The sequence below is a fragment of the Salvelinus alpinus genome, chromosome 25 (genome assembly GCF_045679555.1).
Source record: "Salvelinus alpinus chromosome 25, SLU_Salpinus.1, whole genome shotgun sequence".
In the NCBI taxonomy this organism is placed as follows: domain Eukaryota; kingdom Metazoa; phylum Chordata; class Actinopteri; order Salmoniformes; family Salmonidae; genus Salvelinus; species Salvelinus alpinus.
In genome coordinates this window covers 18,424,299-18,445,856 of record NC_092110.1, presented here as the reverse complement: position 1 = coordinate 18,445,856, position 21,558 = coordinate 18,424,299, and the positions used below count along the sequence as shown (strand labels likewise).

General features: G+C 42.4%; 2 protein-coding genes and 1 pseudogene across 2 annotated transcripts; 2 read left to right on the top strand and 1 right to left on the bottom strand.

The window, feature by feature from the left end:
• Positions 1–29: 29 nt before the first annotated feature.
• LOC139553540 (protein Z-dependent protease inhibitor-like) lies at positions 30–4,317 on the top strand. The gene is made up of 5 exons (XM_071365977.1): positions 30–167; positions 2,235–2,858; positions 3,355–3,631; positions 3,754–3,901; positions 4,036–4,317. Exons 2-5 carry the CDS (start codon positions 2,264–2,266, stop codon positions 4,231–4,233), a joined length of 1,218 nt encoding a protein of 405 aa, XP_071222078.1. The 5' UTR covers positions 30–167; positions 2,235–2,263; the 3' UTR covers positions 4,234–4,317.
• Positions 4,318–8,249: 3,932 nt separating this feature from the next.
• On the top strand, positions 8,250–13,683 carry LOC139553053 (ATP-dependent RNA helicase DDX24-like; annotated as a pseudogene).
• LOC139553537 (ubiquitin thioesterase OTUB2-like) lies at positions 13,499–16,576 on the bottom strand. Its single transcript, XM_071365975.1, has 6 exons — positions 16,260–16,576; positions 16,070–16,147; positions 14,830–14,948; positions 14,617–14,701; positions 14,283–14,474; positions 13,499–13,987 (listed from the first exon to the last, which is right to left on the bottom strand). Exons 1-6 carry the CDS (start codon positions 16,260–16,262, stop codon positions 13,781–13,783), a joined length of 684 nt encoding a protein of 227 aa, XP_071222076.1. The 5' UTR covers positions 16,263–16,576; the 3' UTR covers positions 13,499–13,780.
• Positions 16,577–21,558: the final 4,982 nt, after the last annotated feature.

Sequence of the window (21,558 nt, the reverse complement as noted above, 5' to 3'; positions counted from 1 at the left end):
AGTACCAAATTTGCTTTCATTTGGAAAGAAACTAAAATAAGACTACCAGTTTGAGTAAACCTAACCCATGGTTAATAGATAACCCTGAAGGCACACTTGCACTTTGTCTCCCCAAATAGTAGATGGAGTGTTTTGACAAAATACCTTTCTGATACCCAGGCTGAAAGGTAGGTCTATTTTTGAGATGTATGCAACTGTTTGTAAGAATATATGTATATACAGTGTTGCTTTTATTGTTGATGTGATACTCATATTTGCGAGTTGTGATGTTGAAGCCCCCTAAATAGCTAACAAAATTAGCTGACATTTGTTCTGAAATGACTAAATATAAGTTTTTCCTTTCTGTCTTATGCAATGCATTGATAAGTCATTGATCACCAAACAAATATCTTGCCATTTGTCTAGAAGACTTGTAAACATGACATACTATGAAGTCCAAAAGTATTTGAACAGTGACACATTTGTTGTTTTGGCTCTGTACTCCATCCAGCACTTTCGATTTGAAATAAATAATACTTTGAGGTTATACTGCAGACTGTCAGCTTTAATTTGAGGGTATTTGTCTATATTGGGTGGGCAGCACTTTTTTTTACATAGTCACCCCCCATTTTAGGGAACAAAAAGTGTTTGGACAAATTCACATGTATGAAATTAGTCTAAAGTTAAGTATTTGGTCCCATATTCCTAGCACGCAATGACTACATCAAGCTTGTGACTCTACAAACTTGTTGGATGCATTTGCAGTTTGTTTTGGTAGTGTTTCAGATTATTTTGTGCTCAATGGAAATGAATGGTAAATAATGTATTGTGTCATTTTGTAGTCTATTTTATTGTAAATAAGAATAGAATATGTTTCTGAACACCTAATTGTGAATAATGAGTGAGAAAGTTAGAGGCACAAAGATCATACCCCCAAGACATGCTATCCTCTAACCATTATCAATAATGGGATGTTAGAATTTTGGGGGTGGGTTATGAAAATAATGCTTCTGTCACACAATGTTATTCACGATTCATTCATGATTATCCGTAATCAAGGTAGCATCCACATTAAAGTAGAAGTGTTTATAAACCTATTCTATTATGAAAGTGACTCAAATGACACAATACATTAGGGGAGAGTGGGGTAAGTTGAGACACCCTTGTTTCTAGGAAACCATGTACAAAAATATAGGAAGAGGTCGTTTTATGGAATCTGTGGAAGAAAGCAAGTTAGGTAAAAAGTTAGGTTATTCAAATACATTTCATGATGCTGGTATCTAAATCAAAGTAGATCATTTAAAGATGTTTCTATACGTCAGTTGGGGTTTCTATAAGCTTCAATATGAGGTCCTAAACCTAACATGAAAGTGCATCCTTAAAGCTGTGTGGGCTAATATAGTCAAAATGTTTGCCTTGGGGTAAGTTGAGCCAAGGGCTATGTGGTAAGTTGAAGTGTTTTCTTCCCAGGCCTAATGCAAGGCATTATCACTGGGATACAACAGGGCCTGGTCTATATTAAAAGTGTTTAAAAAGTGCAAAGTATTTGTTAGGTGTTAAGCCTGTGTTAAAAGATGCTTAAATGATTAAAAGACACAAAGTGATTCTGATTGTGTTGAATTGTATTTGGGAAATAAAGATAGACATGGTTTTAAAAAGGTAGTGGTAATATTTAGTTCAGTACGGAAATGTGTAGGTAGCTGAATTTACCATACCCGGGGTAAATTGTGCCAAGAGACCACTTTTTTTGGACAAGCTATGTTTTCAAAATGAATGTTTACATTAATTCTGATTATTTTAAGGGATACACAACATCCTGAAATATATGTAGATATTTGTTATGAAGAATACTATATTTACCTTGATGGAGTGATGTTGAACGTAAAAAATGGTTCAGATTACCCCACCCCTATTTACCATTAATTTCTATTGAGCACAAAATAATCTGAAACACAACCAAAACAAACTGCAAATGCACCCAACAAGTATGTAGAGTCACAATCTTGATGTAGTCATTGCGTACTAGGAATATGAGACCAAATTCTAAATGTTTTACTACTTTAATGCACATATAAGTGAATTTGTTCAAATATGTTTAGTTCTCTAAAATGGGGGGACTATGTACAAAAGTGCTGTAGTTTCTAAATGGTTCATTCATATAATATAAACTTCAATGTGGTGGAATACAGAGCAAAAACAAAAACAACATTTCACTGTCAAAATTATTTTGGACCTCACTATAAATACTATTGCAGGTTGTGATCACATAACTCATCAAAGAACTATGATGATGAAGGTGGGACTCCTTTTCCTCCTGACCCATGTCTGGTCTCTCATCCCTGTCTACCAAACTCAAGAGCAGAGCCCCAACATCACAGACCTGACCTTCAAGAACATGGACTTTGCCATGACTCTCTACAGGAAGATTGCTGGTTACCATGATAATAACATATTTTTCTCACCCCTGAGCATATCCACAGCTTTTGCCACCCTCTCCATGGCAGCACAGGGTCCCACACGAGACCAGATACTGAAGGGGCTCAACCTAGCCCACCTAGATCGGGACAAACAATCAGACATCATTCCAGAACTCTTCCAACAACTCCAAGGGAACATCACACAAGATGAATCATTGAAACTGGACCAGAGCACCACCTTCTTTGTTTGCCTAAAGTTTGAGGTAGAGAGTGACTACAGTGACCAGATCAAGAAATTCTTCAACGCTGATATCAACAATGTGGACTTTGCAAATACAAAAGCTAGCGTTGCCATGATCAATGACTACATAATGAGAAAGACTGATAACAGAGTCAAGGAGATGGTGTCTGACTTGGATCCACTTACCCAACTTATGCTCATCAACACCATTTTCTTTCGGGGTGAGCAGCTATGTCATGCATTCTCTGATTTGAGCAGTTCCACTGTAACACTTAAAAACGTTACATTTGACTTGTTTACTTTTAGTTTTCACTTGTGTCTACCATAATTGCATCCCATCAGTATATCTTATTTCAAGATGTTGTGTTTTACATTTCACTTTCAAAGTTTAATTGCATTGCCTAAAATGCAACAATAACACTTCCCACTGGGCAAAAACTGGTTGAGTCAACTTTGTTTCCATGTCATTTCAACAACAAAAAAAATGCAATATGATGACATTGAATCAACGTGGAAAACTGATTGGATTTACAAAAAGGCTCCTTTTTTTTACCTAATCTATTGGCATTGTGATTTTTTGTTGTTGTTGATTTCACATTAAATTCACATTAGTTGACACCTCAACCAAATGTAAATCAAAAATAGACATTGAACTGACGTCTGTGCCCAGTGGATTTTGCTTTCCAATAAATATGCGTTGTCATATTTGGAATTTAGGTGAATGGCAGATGCCCTTCAATCCCAACCACACAGAAATTCAACGCTTCTATATTGACAACTACAATATTGTCCAGGTGCCTATGATGTTAAGAAAGGAGGATAAATTCTACACAATGGACGACTTTCCCCTGAATGCCAAGGTGCTGAAGCTGCCGTACCGAGATGGTGTTTCAATGCTTATCCTGCTACCCAACAAAGGCCTGGATTATACCACAATAGATGATGGAATCACAGCTGAGAGATTCCTCAACTGGATAAAAAATCTGAAAGAAAGGTAAATAGAAAGCGTCAAGTGTATTTTGTGGTGAAACATTGCAAAATTCCATAGGTTTTCTAAGAGGTGTTTCGTATTGAATACCAGTTCTCCTATGTATGAAAGTTCCTTGTTTTTTAAAGGAAACTAGAAGTTCAACTGCCCAAGTTCAAGATGGAGCAATCCTACGCCATGCACAACATCCTACCAGATTTGGGTATATCCAGTATCTTCCATGACACCGCTAACCTCACTAAATTGAGCAAAGACCCAGGCCTGAAGGTGTCAGAGGTCAGTTCTTGGATTAACAGGCCAAACTTGCCTTAACCAATTTCCATCTGTATCAATTGAGAAATGTGCAACTTTATTACTCACTGTGGATAAATAACAAATAACATATTATTGCAATGATAATGTGGTTCCAGGTTTTGCACAAGGCAGTGATCGAGGTGGATGAGAGAGGCACCACTGCAGCCGCTGCCACAGAAAGCGGCATTATTGGATACGCCTTACCCTCTTCCTTCATCGTCAACCGACCCTTCTTCTTTTTTATCTACCATGAGGCCACTAACAGCTTGTTGTTCATGGGCCGAGTGACTGACCCCACCAAAAACGGAGTCTAATGAGTACAGTGCATTTGGTGCCTGGAGAGGTGTTGTACATGTAATATGTTTCATTTGTATGTATTAAAGGTGAACAGATATTCATTCAGCTGGTTTGGTGATCTTCCTAATATAGACTAACAATAACATGAACATTTCAATCCTGAATCCATGAATCACATATTGTCCTAGAAATTAAGCAAATATGACCAACATTCCATAACTCAGACTCACATTCCAGCAAGAATCTCTGCTCAAGCAGAGTAGTTACCAATGACTGTATATGACCCTGGTGGTTACTAATAATGTTTTTCAAACCATGTCACAATGTGGGGTGGCAGGAAACTTATTACATACTACCTGGCTGGCTGTACTGTTGGGCCTTGCAGTCGGTGGAGGAAATCAAGCTGAACAGAGTAGTTATTTGCTCTGACTCGTGCAGATATGATGAGTCTGCAGTCCTATAGCTCATGTAGCAGACAAGACCTGCTGTATGAGGTACTACAAACCCATGGCTGGGTGAGACAGATGGGTATACAGATGAGGATTAGTTGGGTCCCAGCCCATGTGGGGGTGGAGGGGAACGAGGCAGCTGACGTTCTGGCTAAACAGGCCCTTAGCAGTGAGGAGGTGGACGTTGAAGTTTCAATGAGGCAAACGGCATGATATGGACGGTGGTGGTGCAGAGATGGCAGGAGCAGTGGGATAGAGACATTAACGGCATGCGCCTTTTCCCTGCCTGGTCTCATAAACTAGACCCTCAAATTAGTATGAAATGTTACATTTGGAATGGGTACATAAGACAGAAGGTCACCTAACGTGAACGTCTAGCTACCCAAAGGTTGTGTGTTCGAATCTAATCTCGGACAACTTTAGCAATTTAGCTAATTAGCAACTTTGCAACTACTTACTACTTGTTAGCTAACATTTCCCTTAACGGTAACCTTAAAACCCTTTAACCTAACTCCTATTCTTAACCCTTAACCCCAGCTAACGTCAACCACCAAGCTAATGTTAGCGTTAGCCATAAGCTAACGTTAGCAACAACAAATTGGAATTCGTACCATATCATATGTTTTGCAAATGTGTAACATATTGTACCAACTGCAATTCGTAACATATCATATGAATTGTAATTCGTACAATATCATACGAAATGGATGATGGACATCCACAAACTAATACATACCATACGAAACGTAACATATCATACTGATTGGAGTGTCCCGATTTATGTTTACTATGTTACGTCTACCCCTGAGTCCAGGTTGCTTCTCCAAATACATAGAAAAGTCCGGGATGGGAGGAAGACAGCACAAGACAGAAGAGAGGAGGACGCCTTTACTAGACTTAGTGTGGGACACAGACGGCTGAAAAAGTCATTACATCTCAATCAATCAATCAAATGTATTTATAAAACCCTTTTTACATAAGCAGATGTCACAAAGTGCTTATACAGAAACCCAGCCTAAAACCCCAAACAGCAAGAAATGCCGATATAGAAGCACGGTGGCTAGTAATAACTCCCTAGAAAAGGCAGGAACCAACGAAGAAACCTAGAGAGGAACCAGGCTCTGAGGGGTGGCCAGTCCTCTCTGGCAGTGCTGGGTGGAGATTAGAAGAGTGCATGGCCATTAAGGCCAGATAGTTCTTCAAAATGTTCAAACGTTCATAGACGTCCAGCAGGGTCAAATAATAATCACAGTGGTTGTAGAGGGTGCAACAAGTCAGCACCTCAGGAGTAAATGTCAGTTTGTTTTTCATAGCCGAGTGTTCAGAGGTCGAGACAGCAGTTGCGATAGAGAGAGCGAGAGAGAGCAGGAGAGGGTTGAAAACATCAGGTCCGGGACAAGGTAGCACGTCCAGTAAACAGGACAGGGTTCCATAGCCGCAGGCAGAACAGTTGAAACTGGAGCAGCAGCACGACAAGGTAGCACGTCTGATGAACAGGTCAGTGTTCCATAGCCACAGGCAAAACAGAAGAAACTGGAGCAGTAGCACGACCAGGTGGACTGGGGACGGGGACATCCGAGAGTCATCAGGCCAGGTAGTCCTGAAGCATGGTCCAGGGACTCAGGTCCTCCGCGAGGGGAGAGATGGAGAGAGAGAGATGGAATAATTAGAGGGAGCATACTGAAGTTCACACAGAACACCAGGTAAGACTGGAGAATTTCACCAGGTATAAATGTGACTGACCCTAGCCCCCGGCACATAAACTATTGCAGCATAGATACTGGAAGCTGAGACAGGGGGGGTCGGGGGACACTGTGGCCCTGTCTGACGATACCCCCGGACAGGGCCAACCAGGCAGGATATAACCCCACCCACTTTGCCAAAGCACAGCTCCCAGACCACTAAAGGGATATCAACAGACCACCAACTTACTACCCTGAGACAAGGCTGAGTATAGCCCACAAAGATCTACACCACTAGAGGGATATCAACAGACCACCAACTTACTACCCTGAGACAAGGCTGAGTATAGCCCACGAAGATCTACACCACTAGAGGGATATCAACAGACCACCAACTTACTACCCTGAGACAAGGCTGAGTATAGCCCACAAAGATCTACACCACTAGAGGGATATCAACAGACCACCAATTTACTACCCTGAGACAAGGCTGAGTATAGCCCACGAAGATCTACACCACTAGAGGGATATCAACAGACCATCAACTTACTACCCTGAGACAAGGCTGAGTATAGCCCACAAAGATCTCCTCCACCGCATGAGCCCGAAGGGGGTGCAAAACCAAACAGGAAGAACAAGTCAGTGACTCAACCAACTCAAGTCGAGTATAGCGACAAAAGCCTGGCATTACGTGACTCACCCTTCCTAGGGACAGCATCGAAGAGCGCTAGTAAGCCAGTGACCCAGTCCACCTAATAGGCACAGAGGCAGAGCATCAAGTGGAGAGAGGGGAGCTAGCCAGAGACAGCAAGGGAGATTTGTTACTCCAGTGCCTGGCCGTTCACCTTCGCACCCCTGGGTAAGACTACACTCAATCGTCGGACCTACTGAAGAGATGAGTCTTCAGTAAAGACTTAAAGGTCGAGACCGAGTCTGCGTCTCTCACATGGATAGGCAGACCATTCCATAAAAATGTATCTCTATAGGAGAAGCCCTGCCTCCAGCTCTTTGCTTAAAAATTCTAGGGACAATAAGAAGGCCTGCATCTTGTGACCGTAGCGAACGTGTAGGTATGTACGGCAGGACCAAATCGGAGAGATAGGTAGGAGCAAGTCCATGTAATGCTTTGTAGGTTAAAAGTAAAACCTTGAAATCAGCTCTAGCCTTAACAGGAAGCCAGTGTAGAGAGGCTAGCACTGGAGTCATGATCGAATTTTGGGGTTCTAGTCAAGATTCTAGCAGCCGTATTTAGCACTAACTGAAGTTAATTTAGTGCTTTATCCAGGTAGCCAGAGAGTACAGCATTGCAGTAGTCTAATCTAGAAGTGACAAAAGCATGGATTAGCATTCCTGACAATTTTTTTTACAAAAAGCTTCTGATTTTTGCAATGTTACAACAATGGAAAAAAGCTGGCCTTGAAATATTCTTGATATGTCAAAAGAGAGATCAGGGTCCAGAGTAACACCGAGGTCATTCACAGTTTTATTTGACTGTACAACCATCAACATTAATTGTCAGATCAAACAGCAGATCTCTTTGTTTCTTGGGACCTAGAACTAGCATCTCTGTTTTGTCCGAGTTTAAAAGTAAAACATTTGCAGCCATCCACTTCCTTATGTCTGAAACACACGCTACCAGGGTAGGCAATTTTAGGGCTTCACCATGTTTCATCGAAATGTAGATACATCTGATAGGAAACATCCAACAGGAAGATGTGATTATTGTCAGGAAATAGAAAGAGGAAACAATTTGTTGATACATATGCATGAGAGAAAATGGGATACACGATTTGAGTGTAAAGAGTTTATTGAGTAGAACATCAATAGATACAGTATCCAATATTTTGTTTTATTTTCTTAGAGGAAAGGGGCTGGCAGGTAGGATTTAGGTCATCCCTGTCTCACACGCCATTCAGCACAGTAGATGACGGTAATACGCCAATAATTTTGGTTGCCAACCGCCGAAGAAACCCACCGAAGAAGAAGAACGTGACCACAACTGCAATGGCTGCATACTCGTGTCATGCATTAGTCCAGTCAAGTCGTGTGATTTATCAGAGGAAAGTCCTGTAAGCAGTCAAATGTAGTTTATTTATTTGTAGTCTATTTGTAGTCTATTTATTTGTCAATATTTTTTATGCAGCTATATTTCATGACACTATTGAATATGAATTAATGTGTGATGCTGGCTGCGGGCAGCTCTACAGTTTCTAACATGCTGATGTGTTTTTCTTATCTGTTATTCTTGCTAGTTACGTTACACCTGTTAGCGAATTAGATCATGAATAGTTCCCTTTTATTCCATTTGTTTTAATCAAATAGAGTACGTACAATGCATGTGTTTAAAAAAAATCAGAACTAGATGTGATTTAACCAAAGTTGTTTGGTATCATTAGTAAGTACTGGGAGTTACAGGTTTGCCTATACAAAACATTGCCAGAGATTTTAACTAACCCGGTATTGGTGATACTATTGTAATGAAACAGGCAGGGAGCCAGTCTCGAACCCTCGACCTTCTAGCCCGAAGTCCAGCGCGCTATCGAGTGTGCACCAAAAGCATGCTCGAGCTGCTGAGTCGATATCCGCGCCTATAAACCCAGGGCCATTACATGTTTGACCGAAGCGAGAATGAAGATAATGTATCTAAAATGTCTGTCCACAATGTGTACACGGCCATATTGTCTATTTCAAAGCTTCTCTCATTGATCAAGACAGGTGAGTTTCATCATGACATGGGGCCCTTTGGGGTGGACCCACCTGTCTCAATCAATGAGGGAAAATTTGCATTGTTGGATTATACATATGCATATGCATTGTTGGATTACTTCATGTAGAAAAACAATTTATTTTAAAGGAGCATTTTCTAAATTGAAATGCACCACTTGCAACTGGACATGTACATTTTAGGAGATACATGTTTGGCTGAATAGAGAATGAAGATATATACCAGGCCTATACCAGGTTAGTTAAGTTCGGCGTCCCGTCAACTGGACAGTTGTAAATCATTCAGCTCGTTTTGTCAAGATCGCAGATTTTAGAGAAACAACAAATGTCTGTACATAGAAGTGTCTTATATCGGCTGAAAGCTTACATTCTTGTTAATATAACTGCACTGTCCAATTTTACAGTAGCTATTACTGCGAAAAAATGTCATGCTATTGTTTGAGAGCTCCTAAAAACATTTTTTTTTCACCGTGATAGGTTTGATAAATTCACCTCTGAAGGTGACAAATGTATTTACATTCTGAAATCTTGCTCTGATTTATCATCCAAATGGTCCGAGATAACATGAAGTATCGTTTTTCATATCCTAAAAAGGTCCATAAAGCATGAACGATTGATTTTGTATTTCCATTCGTTCAATTTGCAATGAAAGGAATCTGTGAAAATCTAACCCTAAACGTTGTTTCAACGAGTCAAATCACGTTCGTATCTATTCCTCAGAGATCCTATAAGTTAACAAGACTTCACTATTTCATTAGGGGTGTAGTATATCCTATAGGACACCATATTTGGTCAGAGAGCAATGCCTTCGTGGCACGCCAATGACGCGGGCGGCCATCACTTGATGTATCTTTGTCAAATAAGCACCAATCGGGGTCAAACAAAGCTAGCTAGATAGCCAATGAGCTGGGCTTTATGGGAGTATCCGGTATATGTCGTAAAATGTAGCTTCTAACCTTGTACGACAGCATGCCTTTTCAAACAAAAATGTATTATTATTATTTAGCAAATGTTGAACTTATAATAGGGCTGCTAATACTTGGAAGCTAAATCAAAGTCCAAGTATACAGATTTGACGATATTCTTGCAGAAAAATGGAATATAAATGCGAACGTCTCCTTCACGATTTGCCGAAATGTACCTGGGGACTTCACACTAAAAGGCTTGAGAATCAGTCATACTCCAAGTCATCCATCTGAAACTTTGCACATACACTGCCATCTTGTGGACACTATCGGAATTACAACCAGAGTGATGGCTATAAGTGACCATTCTCTTGCATTTCAAAGATGGTGGTAAAAAAACGGTTGTTTTTTATCTTTGTATTTTCTTCTACCAGATCTATTGTTATATTCTCCTACATTCAATTCACATTTCCACAAACTTCAAAGTGTTTCCTTTCAAATGGTACCAAGGATATGCATATCCTTGCTTCAGGGCCTGAGCTACAGGTAGTTAGATTTGGTTATGTCATTTAGGTGAACATTAAAGGGGGCTATCCCTAAGAAGGTAAAAAATCTCTGACGTTTTGCATAGGCAAACCTGTAACTCCCGGTAATGGAGTATGCTTAATGACTGAAATGTATAGACACTTTTTCTAACAATCTAGCCTGTTCCGAGTACTGTACTAAGATCAAAATATCTCATTGGAATACACCGCAATTATTTACATTGTACTGTTCATCATTAATGTAGTCATCATGTCAACAGTGGAACTGTTCTTATCTATTCATAGGAAAATTAAGTCCAACAGGAGTCAGATTAAAAATGCACGCTCTTTCTCCTGGCCGAAGTCAGCCAAACGGGGGATCCATGTGAAGGGCAGTTGGAAAGCAGTAGAGCTGGACCCCAGTCTCTTCTCTGAAGAGGGCATGGGGGGGACTGGCCTGTTTTGAGGATCTGACAGACTACAGACTGATAGATTCTGCCAAGGAAGAAGCTAAAGCAGAAAAAGGCCAAAAGAAGAAAGAAAGGAAAGAGAAGAAAAAAGCTAAGAAAAGCAAGTGAGGAAGATAAGGATGGAGGGAAATGGGAAGAGGTATATAAGGGAGGTAGTGACAAAAATGAAACGTCTGAAAAACCAGCTAAGAGGAAGGAGAATAAGAAAACAGCCCAACAAAATGACACAACCACACAGGATGACCTCTGAGGACAGTGAAGTGAGGAGGTGAGTAACGAGGTCCAAAACCTTGGAAATGGTTCAGAGAAAGTTGTCAAGGAGGAAGAAGCCCCTGAAGAAAATGTGTCACAAAATGCTGTTATGTGTCCTTAGGATGCTCAGCCACAATCAAACAATCCAAAAACTGATGGCAAACAGAGGAAAAATAAAAGAGTGGTGGAAAAGAAGACTGTCCCAGAGTCCCAGATAGAACATGAGCAACAGACAGAGTTACCCCCTCAATGCAAAGTGGCTAAACTCTCCAAAAAGAAAGCAAAGAATTGGACCAATGCGGCACACTCTGGTTCTGACCAAAACAGATGTGACAGCGTGGAAGGATCTGACTGTCCCTGATCAAGTGTTGAAGGCACTGAGCAGTCTAGGATTTGGATCACCCACGGCCATTCAAGCTCTGGCATTGCCACCTGCTATCAGAGACCATATGGACATTGTTGGGGCCGCCGAGACGGGTGGTGGTAAGACACTGTCTTTCGCCATCCCCATGATCCATCACATCCTGGAGTGGAAGGAGATGCAGATGAAAGTTACGGGGTGATAGATGGCCAGACTGAGCCAGGAACACAGGTGGAAAGCCTGTACCTGCCGACGATGGAGGAATCTGTACACACTGAGAAAAGTATTTCCATGGACACCAGCACAGAGGTCGCTGAGGCAGCTCCAGAGACCCTTGCTGAGTCTAAAGAGGCCTGCACTGAGTCTGCTGGAGATGCTGAACACTGTCCAGTTTAACGCAAAGAGGCAGACATTTGTGTTCTCCGCCATCCTGACCATGGCCCAGAGCTTGCCCACCCGCGTCTTGCAGAAAAAGGGCAAGAAGGTGGACCAGCGAAGCAAGCTGGAGGTTCTTATGGAAAAAATGGGAATCAGGTCCAAGCCTAAAGTCATTGATCTGACCCGGAAGGAGGCTACAGTCGAGACCCTGACTGAGACACGGATACACTGAAAAGGAAGATAAGGATTTCTTCCTGCTCCAGTATCCAGGCCGGACTATGGTGTTTGCCAACAGTATTGACTGCATCAAGCGGCTTAACTCTCTGCTGGTTATCCTGGACCATACTCCATTGTCACTGCATGCCAACATGCACCAGAAGCAGCGCCTAAAGAACCTTAAGCGGTTTGCTGAGAGGGAGAGGTGAGTCATAGAAGAAGTACATGTATATGCTGCAGGCTAGTTATTATCCATATCTGTTTTGAGGTATGCATTGGATTAGACTTGCATGGATCAGCAACTCTTTGTCTGTACCATAAACTGTTGACTACAATAAACATTGCTCTTTACAGCTGTGTAATCCTGACAACTGATGTGGCGGCAAGAGGGCTTGATATTCCAAATGTTCAACACGTCATTCATTACCAGGTGTGCCTTTTGACACCTTTGGTGGCTTCCTATCATTCTTTGTCTGACAGTTATTCCTCAAATAATAACTTTCTTGTGTGTCCCAGGACATCAGAGACTTATGTCCACCGCAGTGGAAGGACTGCACGAGCCACCAAAGGGTCTCAGTTTGCTCCTGGTTGGGCCAGATGACATGATGAACTTCAAGAAAATCTACAGAGCTCTGGGAAAGGACGAGGAGGTTCCCATGTTTCCCATACAGAGCAAGTGCATGGCTGCCATCAAGGTAGGCACATAGCCATGCCATTGATCACATGATGGTCGATCTAAACTAGGAGCTGTACAGATTTACTTATCTTTAATGACATAAAACAACATTGTACCATATTTCATATCTGCCTTGACAGGAGCGAGTCAACATGGCCAGGAAGGTAGAGAAGATTGAATTCCACAACAGCGGAGAGAAACAGCACAACTCTTGATTTAAGCAAGCAGCAGAAGCTCTGGAGGTGGACCTGGATGATGATGTTTTGCTTGTTAAGACTACATTAAATGAGTTATCTAGGAGTGGGAGGTTGCCCCATGAGAAACCTAGAAATAAGAGGGACTTACATAAATAGATCAGAGTGAACTGACATTTAGTTTTTTTTTTAGGGGGGGGGGATGAGGAGGATGACAGGCAGCAGCAGAAGATGGTGAAGGGCATGAAGAAGCACCTGAAACACCTGATTTCTCAGTGTATTCAAGAATGTGATGAAGACCAAGTACCCCACACAGATGGGAAAGCTCTCCCTGCCCAACATGCCCCTACATGCTTTGGAAACGGCCTTGACCAGTGTCTCCAATCAGAAGAAAAGACGGAAACAAGAGAAAAAGCAGCAGCAGCAGTGTTAAAAATCATTGTAGTCTCAATTAGAATGTTTGAGATTGAATTTATATAAATGGAAATACAGTGCAATTATTGTAACATTTTCACAAATGATTTTAGAAGATATCAGTCGTGTTTTTGAATAAATACTTTTTTTTTGGGACATTCAAGAAAGTCGAGCGGAGTCTACCGCATATGCGTTCACTGTAAATTACAAAACAATGCTAAACATTTTTGTTTGAGAAACTTCTTAATCACAATGTACATTTATTTGAACACTTAACTACCGGTAAACCTGAGATAAGTGGAGGCCTTCATCAGGCCCCTCAATGGCAATGTGGGTAGAGAATGTCATAGTGGGCTGTTTTGTATAGGAGGTGTAGGCAGGGCTCTGCTCCCTCTGGAATCGTGTGGTGGGCCAGGCGGTGTCCGTCTCCCCCCTCCACGGAAGCAATGTGGATGCTAACTCCTAAGGCCTCCGACAGAGCCAGAATATCTACGTGATCACACTCCATCGCCATGGTTTCCACTTCCTGGATAAGGCAAGAATGGACATTGTAAGTATATACCTAAGCAGAAACAGAAGCTACAAAAAAATTGTAATGTCCTTGATTGGTCCCTAAAACACCCCAATTCTTTTCCATTAATTGCACCACCACTAGAGAGCAGCAGAATACCTTCAGACATTAGTTTTGAGTGGTGAGACTCCTTGACAAGAGGTCTGATTGTATTTGGAGAAAAGTATCAGCAGCATCTGGCATACTTCCATAGCACATTAATAAAACAGAAGTTAACTGCAATATGGTCTTGAACGCAACTCATACTGACCCGAGTGCAGTAAACCTTGAGACTGGGTGCCTCCACAAAGTGGCTGAAGAAGTCGGCATGGTTTTGCAGGTAGGCTGAGGTGAGCAGCCGGAGGTATTGCACCATACTGTCGGAGGTAGTTTGCTCATTAAAGAGCTGGAGCAACGCGTCACCCTGCTCATCAGCTTCACATTGTTCTAGAACACCTACAAACTAAAAGATGAATTGTCCAATAATTAAAACAGGCTTCAATTACATGTCTGACAGTTAAAGAAAATGTGACTAGTCATCTTTATTGTGAAGGTGCATTATTAGATTATTTTTTAAATAAGTACAAAGTTAAATGTAAACTTACCATGTCAAGCATGTCTTTGAAAGAGCTCTCATCAAAGCCTGCAGCCAATAACTCTTTGCTACTTTGTTTCACTGTTTCTTTGAATCTGAGATATGGAGAGAAGATTATACATTTTCCTCCATTATTTTGAAGTGGCAAAGCCACACAAAGGTAAAGGCACATTCATGGAGTCCAACACATGGAAAAATGTATGCATACTAGGAAGGAATTTACCTTTGCAAAGCTCTATCATTTTGTAACAATGATTCCAGGTGTCCAAAGCAGAGGGCTCTGTAAAAGCAATTACCATCGCCCCTGATTTTCCTCATGTACTTATACTGGCTGCAAATCTCCTGCAAAATAAATAAGAGATGTCGGTGAATTTGACAAATTCAAGTACTTTAATTTCACTAGCATATCTTACATTTACTATGTATTTGAGTAACTAGTTAGTCCATTATGCAATTTGTTAACACTACTTTACACTAAACAAATATATAAATGCAACATGTAAAGTGTTGGTCCCATGTTTCATGAGCTGAAATAAAAGACCCCCCCCCCCCTCAAAAAAAAAAAACATCATATGCACAAATAGCTTATTTCTCTCAAATTGAGCACACATTTGTTGACATGCCTGTTTGTGAGCATTTCTCCTTTGCCAAGATAATACAGCCACTTGACAGGTGTGGCATATTAAAAAGCTGATTAAACAGAATTATCATTACACAGGTGCACCTTGTGCTGGGGACAAAAGGCCACACTAAAATGTGCAGTTCTTGTCACACAACACAATGCCACAGATGTCTCAAGTTTTGAGGGAGCGCGCAATTGGCATGCTGACTGCAGGAATGTCCACATCTGTTGCCAGAGAATGCAGACCATCTGTATGGTGTCGTGTGGGCGATCAGTTTGCTGATGTCAACGTTGTGAACACAGTGCCCCATGATGGCGGTGGGGTTATGGTATGAGCAGACATAAGCTACGGACAACGAACGCAATTGCATTTTATTGACGGCAATTTGAATGCACAGAGATATCGTGACGAGAGGCCCCTTGTTGTGCCATTCATCCATCACCGCATGATAATGCATAGCCCCATGTCGAAAGGATCTGTACGCAATTCCTGGAAGCTGAAAATGTCCAAGTTCTTCCATGACCTGCACACTCACCACACGTCACCCAATGAGCATGTTTGGGATCCTCTGGATCGACGCGTAAGACAGTATTATAAGGAAATTGAAATACAACTCAGTAAAATCATTGAAATGGTTACATGTTGTGTTTTTATATTTTTGTTCAGTATAATTCCATTTGTTTTGAAATATCCAAGGAATATCTATCCAAAGATGTCAGAGATCCCACAGCAGCCATGTAACGTTAAGCTTTCTGTGTTTAATAGCCTAATTTAGTCCAAACTTGAATTCACATGCTCTTGTGAGCCTTTTTCAATAGCTATATGAATAGGCATTATTACCCGATACTTTGCAGCTTCCACCTCCAGTAGATATGTAGATATTTCTTCTCTACTTGAAACAAACTGTCCTGGTTCCGTCTGTGAAGAACAGTCATTGGCTAAATTAAATCGTGTAGTGACAATAGTAAAACACAATGCTTTGTTAATTCCTACGTTAAATCATTTTTTTGTTGCTTAAAGATAACATTACCATACTTGAGGCGTCTCAAAGAATAGTCGAATTATTTTCTTTCCACCTTGATGAGGCTAGGTTAGCATGCTACAAAGATAAACATGGTTAGAGAGCTAGCTAGCTAAGTAGAAACAGATGTAAATGTTTTCAGATTTGTCATCCTGTCTCGCGGGCTAATCGCGTGGTAAGACAGAACACGACAGTTGTACGCAACAAAGAGACAATGGAATGAAAAGTAACATCGAGAGACATTCTAAAATTCTTTCATTTTCGAGCATCATTCTTCTTCGATGAGGTTTAACGGCGATAGGCATCCAATAAATGTTGCATTACCGCCACCTACTAGACTGGAGTAAAACGTCCTTATACTTCGCTTAAAAAATAAATAAATAATAATAAATTAATATTTGAGCAACATTAACAACCGGATATTTAGAACTGCCATAGGTAGTCCATTCAGTAGTCTTCATTTTTAAAACAGCAACCACAACTCATATTTATCTGTTTTTATTCATTTCAAAGAGACCGGTTCAAAGACATTATGTCAGATGAACATTTGTAATATTTTTTTTAATGAATAAAGCAAACTAATAAACATTTGAATTCATCCTAACAATTTTTGAACATCAATCTTTGATTAGGGTATATGAGTAATGCATGTACAACTGCATGGTATAACCCCAACAATTTCCTTAATCTTTAAACGCCGTGTCGCCCGCGTGCTAGCGTAGTAGCGACTACTCCGCGGCTTCCCTGTTCCTTCTATTGCTGCCCCCTGGACCCTATGATCACTTGGCTACATAGCTGATGCCCATTAATCACGGTACTCCATTCTGTTTATTTTTTTTGCTTTGTTTATCTGTCGGCCCCAGCCGCGAACTCAGGCTCTGTGTGTAGTTAACCGACCCTCTCTGCACATTCATCGCCATTTTACCTGTTGTTGTTTTAGCTGATTAGCTGTTGTTGTCTCACCCGTTGTTGTCTTAGCTAGCTCTACAAATCAACACCTGTGATTACTTATGCCTCGCTGTATGTCTCTCTCATATGTCAATATGCCTTGTATACTGTTGTTTAGGTTAGTTATCATTGTTTTAGTTTACAATGGAGCCCCTAGTTCCACTCATTATACCTCTGATATCTCCTTTGTCCCACCTCCCATCTTTCGGTGACCTCACCCATTATAACCAGCTTATCGAGAGATACAACCTCTCTTATCATCACTCAGTGCCTGGGCTTACCTCCGCTGTACCCGCACCCCACCATACCCCTGTCTGCACATTATGCCCTGAATCTATTCTACCACGCCCAGAAATCTGCTCCTTTTATTCTTTGTCCCCAACGCTCTAGGCGACCAGTTTTGATAGCCTTCAGCCTTACCCTCATCCTACTCCTCCTCTGTTCCTCAGGTGATGTGGAGGTAAACCCAGGCCCCGCGTGTCCCCAGGCACCCTCATTTGTTGACTTCTGTGATAGCAAAAACCTTGGTTTCATGCATGTCAACATCAGAAGCCTCCCCCCTAAGTTTGTTTTACTCACTGCTTTAGCACACTCCGCCAACCCTGATGTCTTTGCCGTGTCTGAATCCTGGCTTAGGAAGGCCACCAACAATTCTGAGATTTCCATATGTAACAGTTTAACTTTAGTACGTCCCCTCGCCCCGACCCGGGCGCGAACCAGGGACCCTCTGCACACATCAACGACTGACACCCACGAAGCATCGTTACCCATCGCTCCACAAAAGCCACGGCGCTTGCAGAGCAAGGGGAACCATTACTTCAAGGTCTCAAAGCGAGTGACGTAACCGATTGAAACGCTATTAGCGCGGACCACTGCTAACTAGCTAGCCATTTCACATCCGTTACACTCACCCCCCTTTCGACCTCCTCCTTTTTCCGCAGCAACCAGTGATCCGGGTCAACAGCATCAATGTAACAGTATAACTTTAGTCCGTCCCCTCGCGCGAACCAGGGACCCTCTGCACACATCAACAACAGTCACCCACGAAGCATCGTTACCCATCGCTCCACAAAAGCCGCGGCCCTTGCAGAGCAAGGGGAACCACTACTTCAAGGTCTCAAAGCGAGTGACGTAACCGATTGAAATGCTATTAGCGCGGACCACCGCTAACTAGCTAGCCATTTCACATCCGTTACACATACCCAGCTATAACATTTTCCATCAAGATAGAACTGCCAAAGGGGGAGGAGTTGCAGGGTAGCCTAGTGGTTAGAGTGTTGGCCTAATAACCTAAAGGTTGCAAGTTCAAATCCCCGAGCTGATAAGGTACAAATCTGTCGTTCTGCTCCTGAACAGGCATTTAACCCACTATTCCTAGGCCGTCATTGAAAATAAGAATTTGTTCTTAACTGACTTGCCTAGTTAAATAAAGGTAAAATAAAATTGCAGAGATAGCCTGCAAAGTTCTGTCATACTTTCCAGGTCTATACCTAAACAGTTTGAACTTCTAATTTAAAAAATTAACCTGTCCAGAAATAAGTCTCTCACTGTTGCCGCCTGCTATCGACCCCCCTCTGCTCCCAGGTGTGCCCTGGACACCATTTGTGAATTTTTTGCCCCCCATCTAGCTTCAGAGTTCGTTCTGTTAGGTGACCTAAACTGGGATATGCTTAACACCCCAGCAGTCCTACAATCTAAGCTAGATGACCTCAATCTCACACAAATCATCAAGGAACCCACCAGGTACAACCCACATAGACATTATCCTGACCAACTTGCCCTCCAAATACACCTCCGCTGTTTTCAATCAGAAACTCAGCGATCACTGCCTCATTGCCTGTATCCGCTATGGGTCCGCGGTCAAACGACCACCCCTCATCACTGTCAAACGCTCCCTAAAACACTTCTGCGAGCAGGCCTTTCTAATCGACCTGGCCCGGGTATCCTGGAAGGATATCGACCTCATCCCGTCAGTCGAGGATGCCTGGTCATTCTTTAAAAGTAATTTCCTCACCATCTTAGATAAGCATGCCCCGTTCAAAAAATGCAGAACTAAGAACAGATATAGCCCTTGGTTCACTCCAGACCTGACTGCCCTTGACCAGCACAAAAACATCCTGTGGCGGACTGCAATAGCATCGAATAGTCCCCACGATATGCAACTTTTCAGGGAAGTCAGGAACCAATACACGCAGTCAGTCAGGAAAGCAAAGGCTAGCTTTTTCAAGCAGAAATTCGCATCCTATAGCTCTGACTCCAAAAAGTTTTGGGACACTGTGAAGTCCATGGAGAACAAGAGCACCTCCTCCCAGCTGCCCACTGCACTGAGGCTAGGTAACACGGTCACCACTGATAAATCCATGATAATCGAAAATTTCAATAAGCATTTCTCAACGGCTGGCCATGCCTTCCTCCTGGCTACTCCAACCCCGGCCAACAGCTTCGCCTCCCCCGCAGCTACTCGCCCAAGCCTCCCCAGCTTCTCCTTCACCCAAATCCAGACAGCAGAAGTTCTGAAAGAGCTGCAAAACCTGGACCCGTACAAATCAGCTGGGCTAGACAATCTGGACCCTCTCTTTCTAAAACTATCCGCCGCCATTGTTGCAACCTCTATTACCAGCCTGTTCAACCTCTCTTTCGTAACGTCCGAGATCCCTAAAGATTGGAAAGCTGCCGCGGTCATCCCCCTCTTCAAAGGGGTTGACACCCTAGACCCAAACTGTTACAGACCTATATCCATCCTGCCCTGCCTATTTAAAGTCTTCGAAAGCCAAGATAATAAACAGATCACTGACCATTTCGAATCCCACCGTACCTTCTCCGCTGTGCAATCTGGTTTCCGAGCCGGTCACGGGTGCACCTCAGCCACGCTCAAGGTACTAAACGATATCATAACCGCCATCGATAAAAGACAGTACTGTGCAGCAGTCTTCATCGACCTGGCCAAGGCTTTCGACTCTGTCAATCACCTTATTCTTATCGGCAGACTCAATAGCCTTGGTTTTTCTAATGACTGCCTCGCCTGGTTCACCAACTACTTTGCAGACAGAGTTCAGTGTGTCAAATCGGAGTGCATGTTGTCCGGACCTCTGGCAGTCTCTATGGGGGTACCACAGGGTTCAATGCTCGGGCCGACTATTTTCTCTGTATATATATCAATGATGTCGCTCTTGCTGCGGGTCATTCCCTGATCCACCTCTACGCAGACGACACCATTCTGTATACTTCTGGCCCTTCCTTAGACACTGTGCTAACTAACCTCCAAACGAGCTTCAATGCCATACAACACTCCTTCCGTGGCCTCCAACTGCTCTTAAACGCTAGTAAAACCAAATGCATGCTTTTCAACCGTTCGCTGCCCACACCCGCCCGCCCGACTAGCATCACCACCCTGGACGGTTCCGACCTAGAATATGTGGACAACTATAAATACCTAGGTGTCTGGCTAGACTGTAAACTCTCCTTCCAGACTCATATTAAACATCTCCAATCCAAAATCAAATCTAGAATCGGCTTTCTATTTCGCAACAAAGCCTCCTTCACTCACGCCGCCAAACTTACCCTAGTAAAACTGACTATCCTACCGATCCTCGACTTCGGCGATGTCATCTACAAAATAGCCTCCAACACTCTACTCAGCAAACTGGATGCAGTCTATCACAGTGTCATCCGTTTTGTTACCAAATCACCTTATACCACCCACCACTGTGACCTGTATGCTCTAGTCGGCTGGCCCTTGCTACATATTCGTCGCCAGACCCACTGGCTCCAGGTCATCTATAAGTCTATGCTAGGTAAAGCTCCGCCTTATCTCAGTTCACTGGTCACGATAACAACACCCACCCGTAGCACACGTTCCAGCAGGTATATCTCACTGATCATCCCCAAAGCCAACACCTCATTTGGCAGCCTTTCCTTCCAGTTCTCTGCTGCCAGTGACTGGAACGAATTGCAAAAATCGCTGACGTTGGAGACTTTTATTTCCCTCACCAACTTTAAAAATCAACTATCTGAGCAGCTAACCGATCGCTGCAGCTGTACATAGTCCATCTGTAAATAGCCCACCCAATCTACCTACCTCATCCCCATACTGTTTTTATCTTATTTACTTTTCTGTTCTTTTGCACACCAGTATCTCTACTTGCACATCATCATCTGCTCATTTATCACTCCAGTGTTAATCTGCTAAATTGTAATTATTCGCTCCTATGGCCTATTTAACTCCTCATGCCTTTTGCACACACTGTATATAGACTTTATTTTTTCTACTGTGTCATTGACTTGTTTATTGTGTTATTGGCTTGTTTATTGTTTACTCCATGTGTGTTGTTGTCTGTGTCACACTGCTTTGCTTTATCTT

Bases quoted from the DNA above. Each gene is read 5' to 3' on its own strand.
- LOC139553540 (XM_071365977.1), top strand. From the start codon at position 2,264: ATGATGATGAAGGTGGGACTCCTTTTCCTCCTGACCCATGTCTGGTCT. The intron at 2,859-3,354 runs GTGAGCAGCTAT...TTTGGAATTTAG, and splicing joins CAACACCATTTTCTTTCGGG to GTGAATGGCAGATGCCCTTC. The intron at 3,902-4,035 runs GTCAGTTCTTGG...ATGTGGTTCCAG, and splicing joins CAGGCCTGAAGGTGTCAGAG to GTTTTGCACAAGGCAGTGAT.
- LOC139553537 (XM_071365975.1), bottom strand. The intron at 14,949-16,069 runs GTAATAATGCCT...TTTATTTTGCAG, and splicing joins TGGAAGCTGCAAAGTATCGG to GAGATTTGCAGCCAGTATAA. The intron at 14,475-14,616 runs GTAAGTTTACAT...TTCATCTTTTAG, and splicing joins TCAAAGACATGCTTGACATG to TTTGTAGGTGTTCTAGAACA.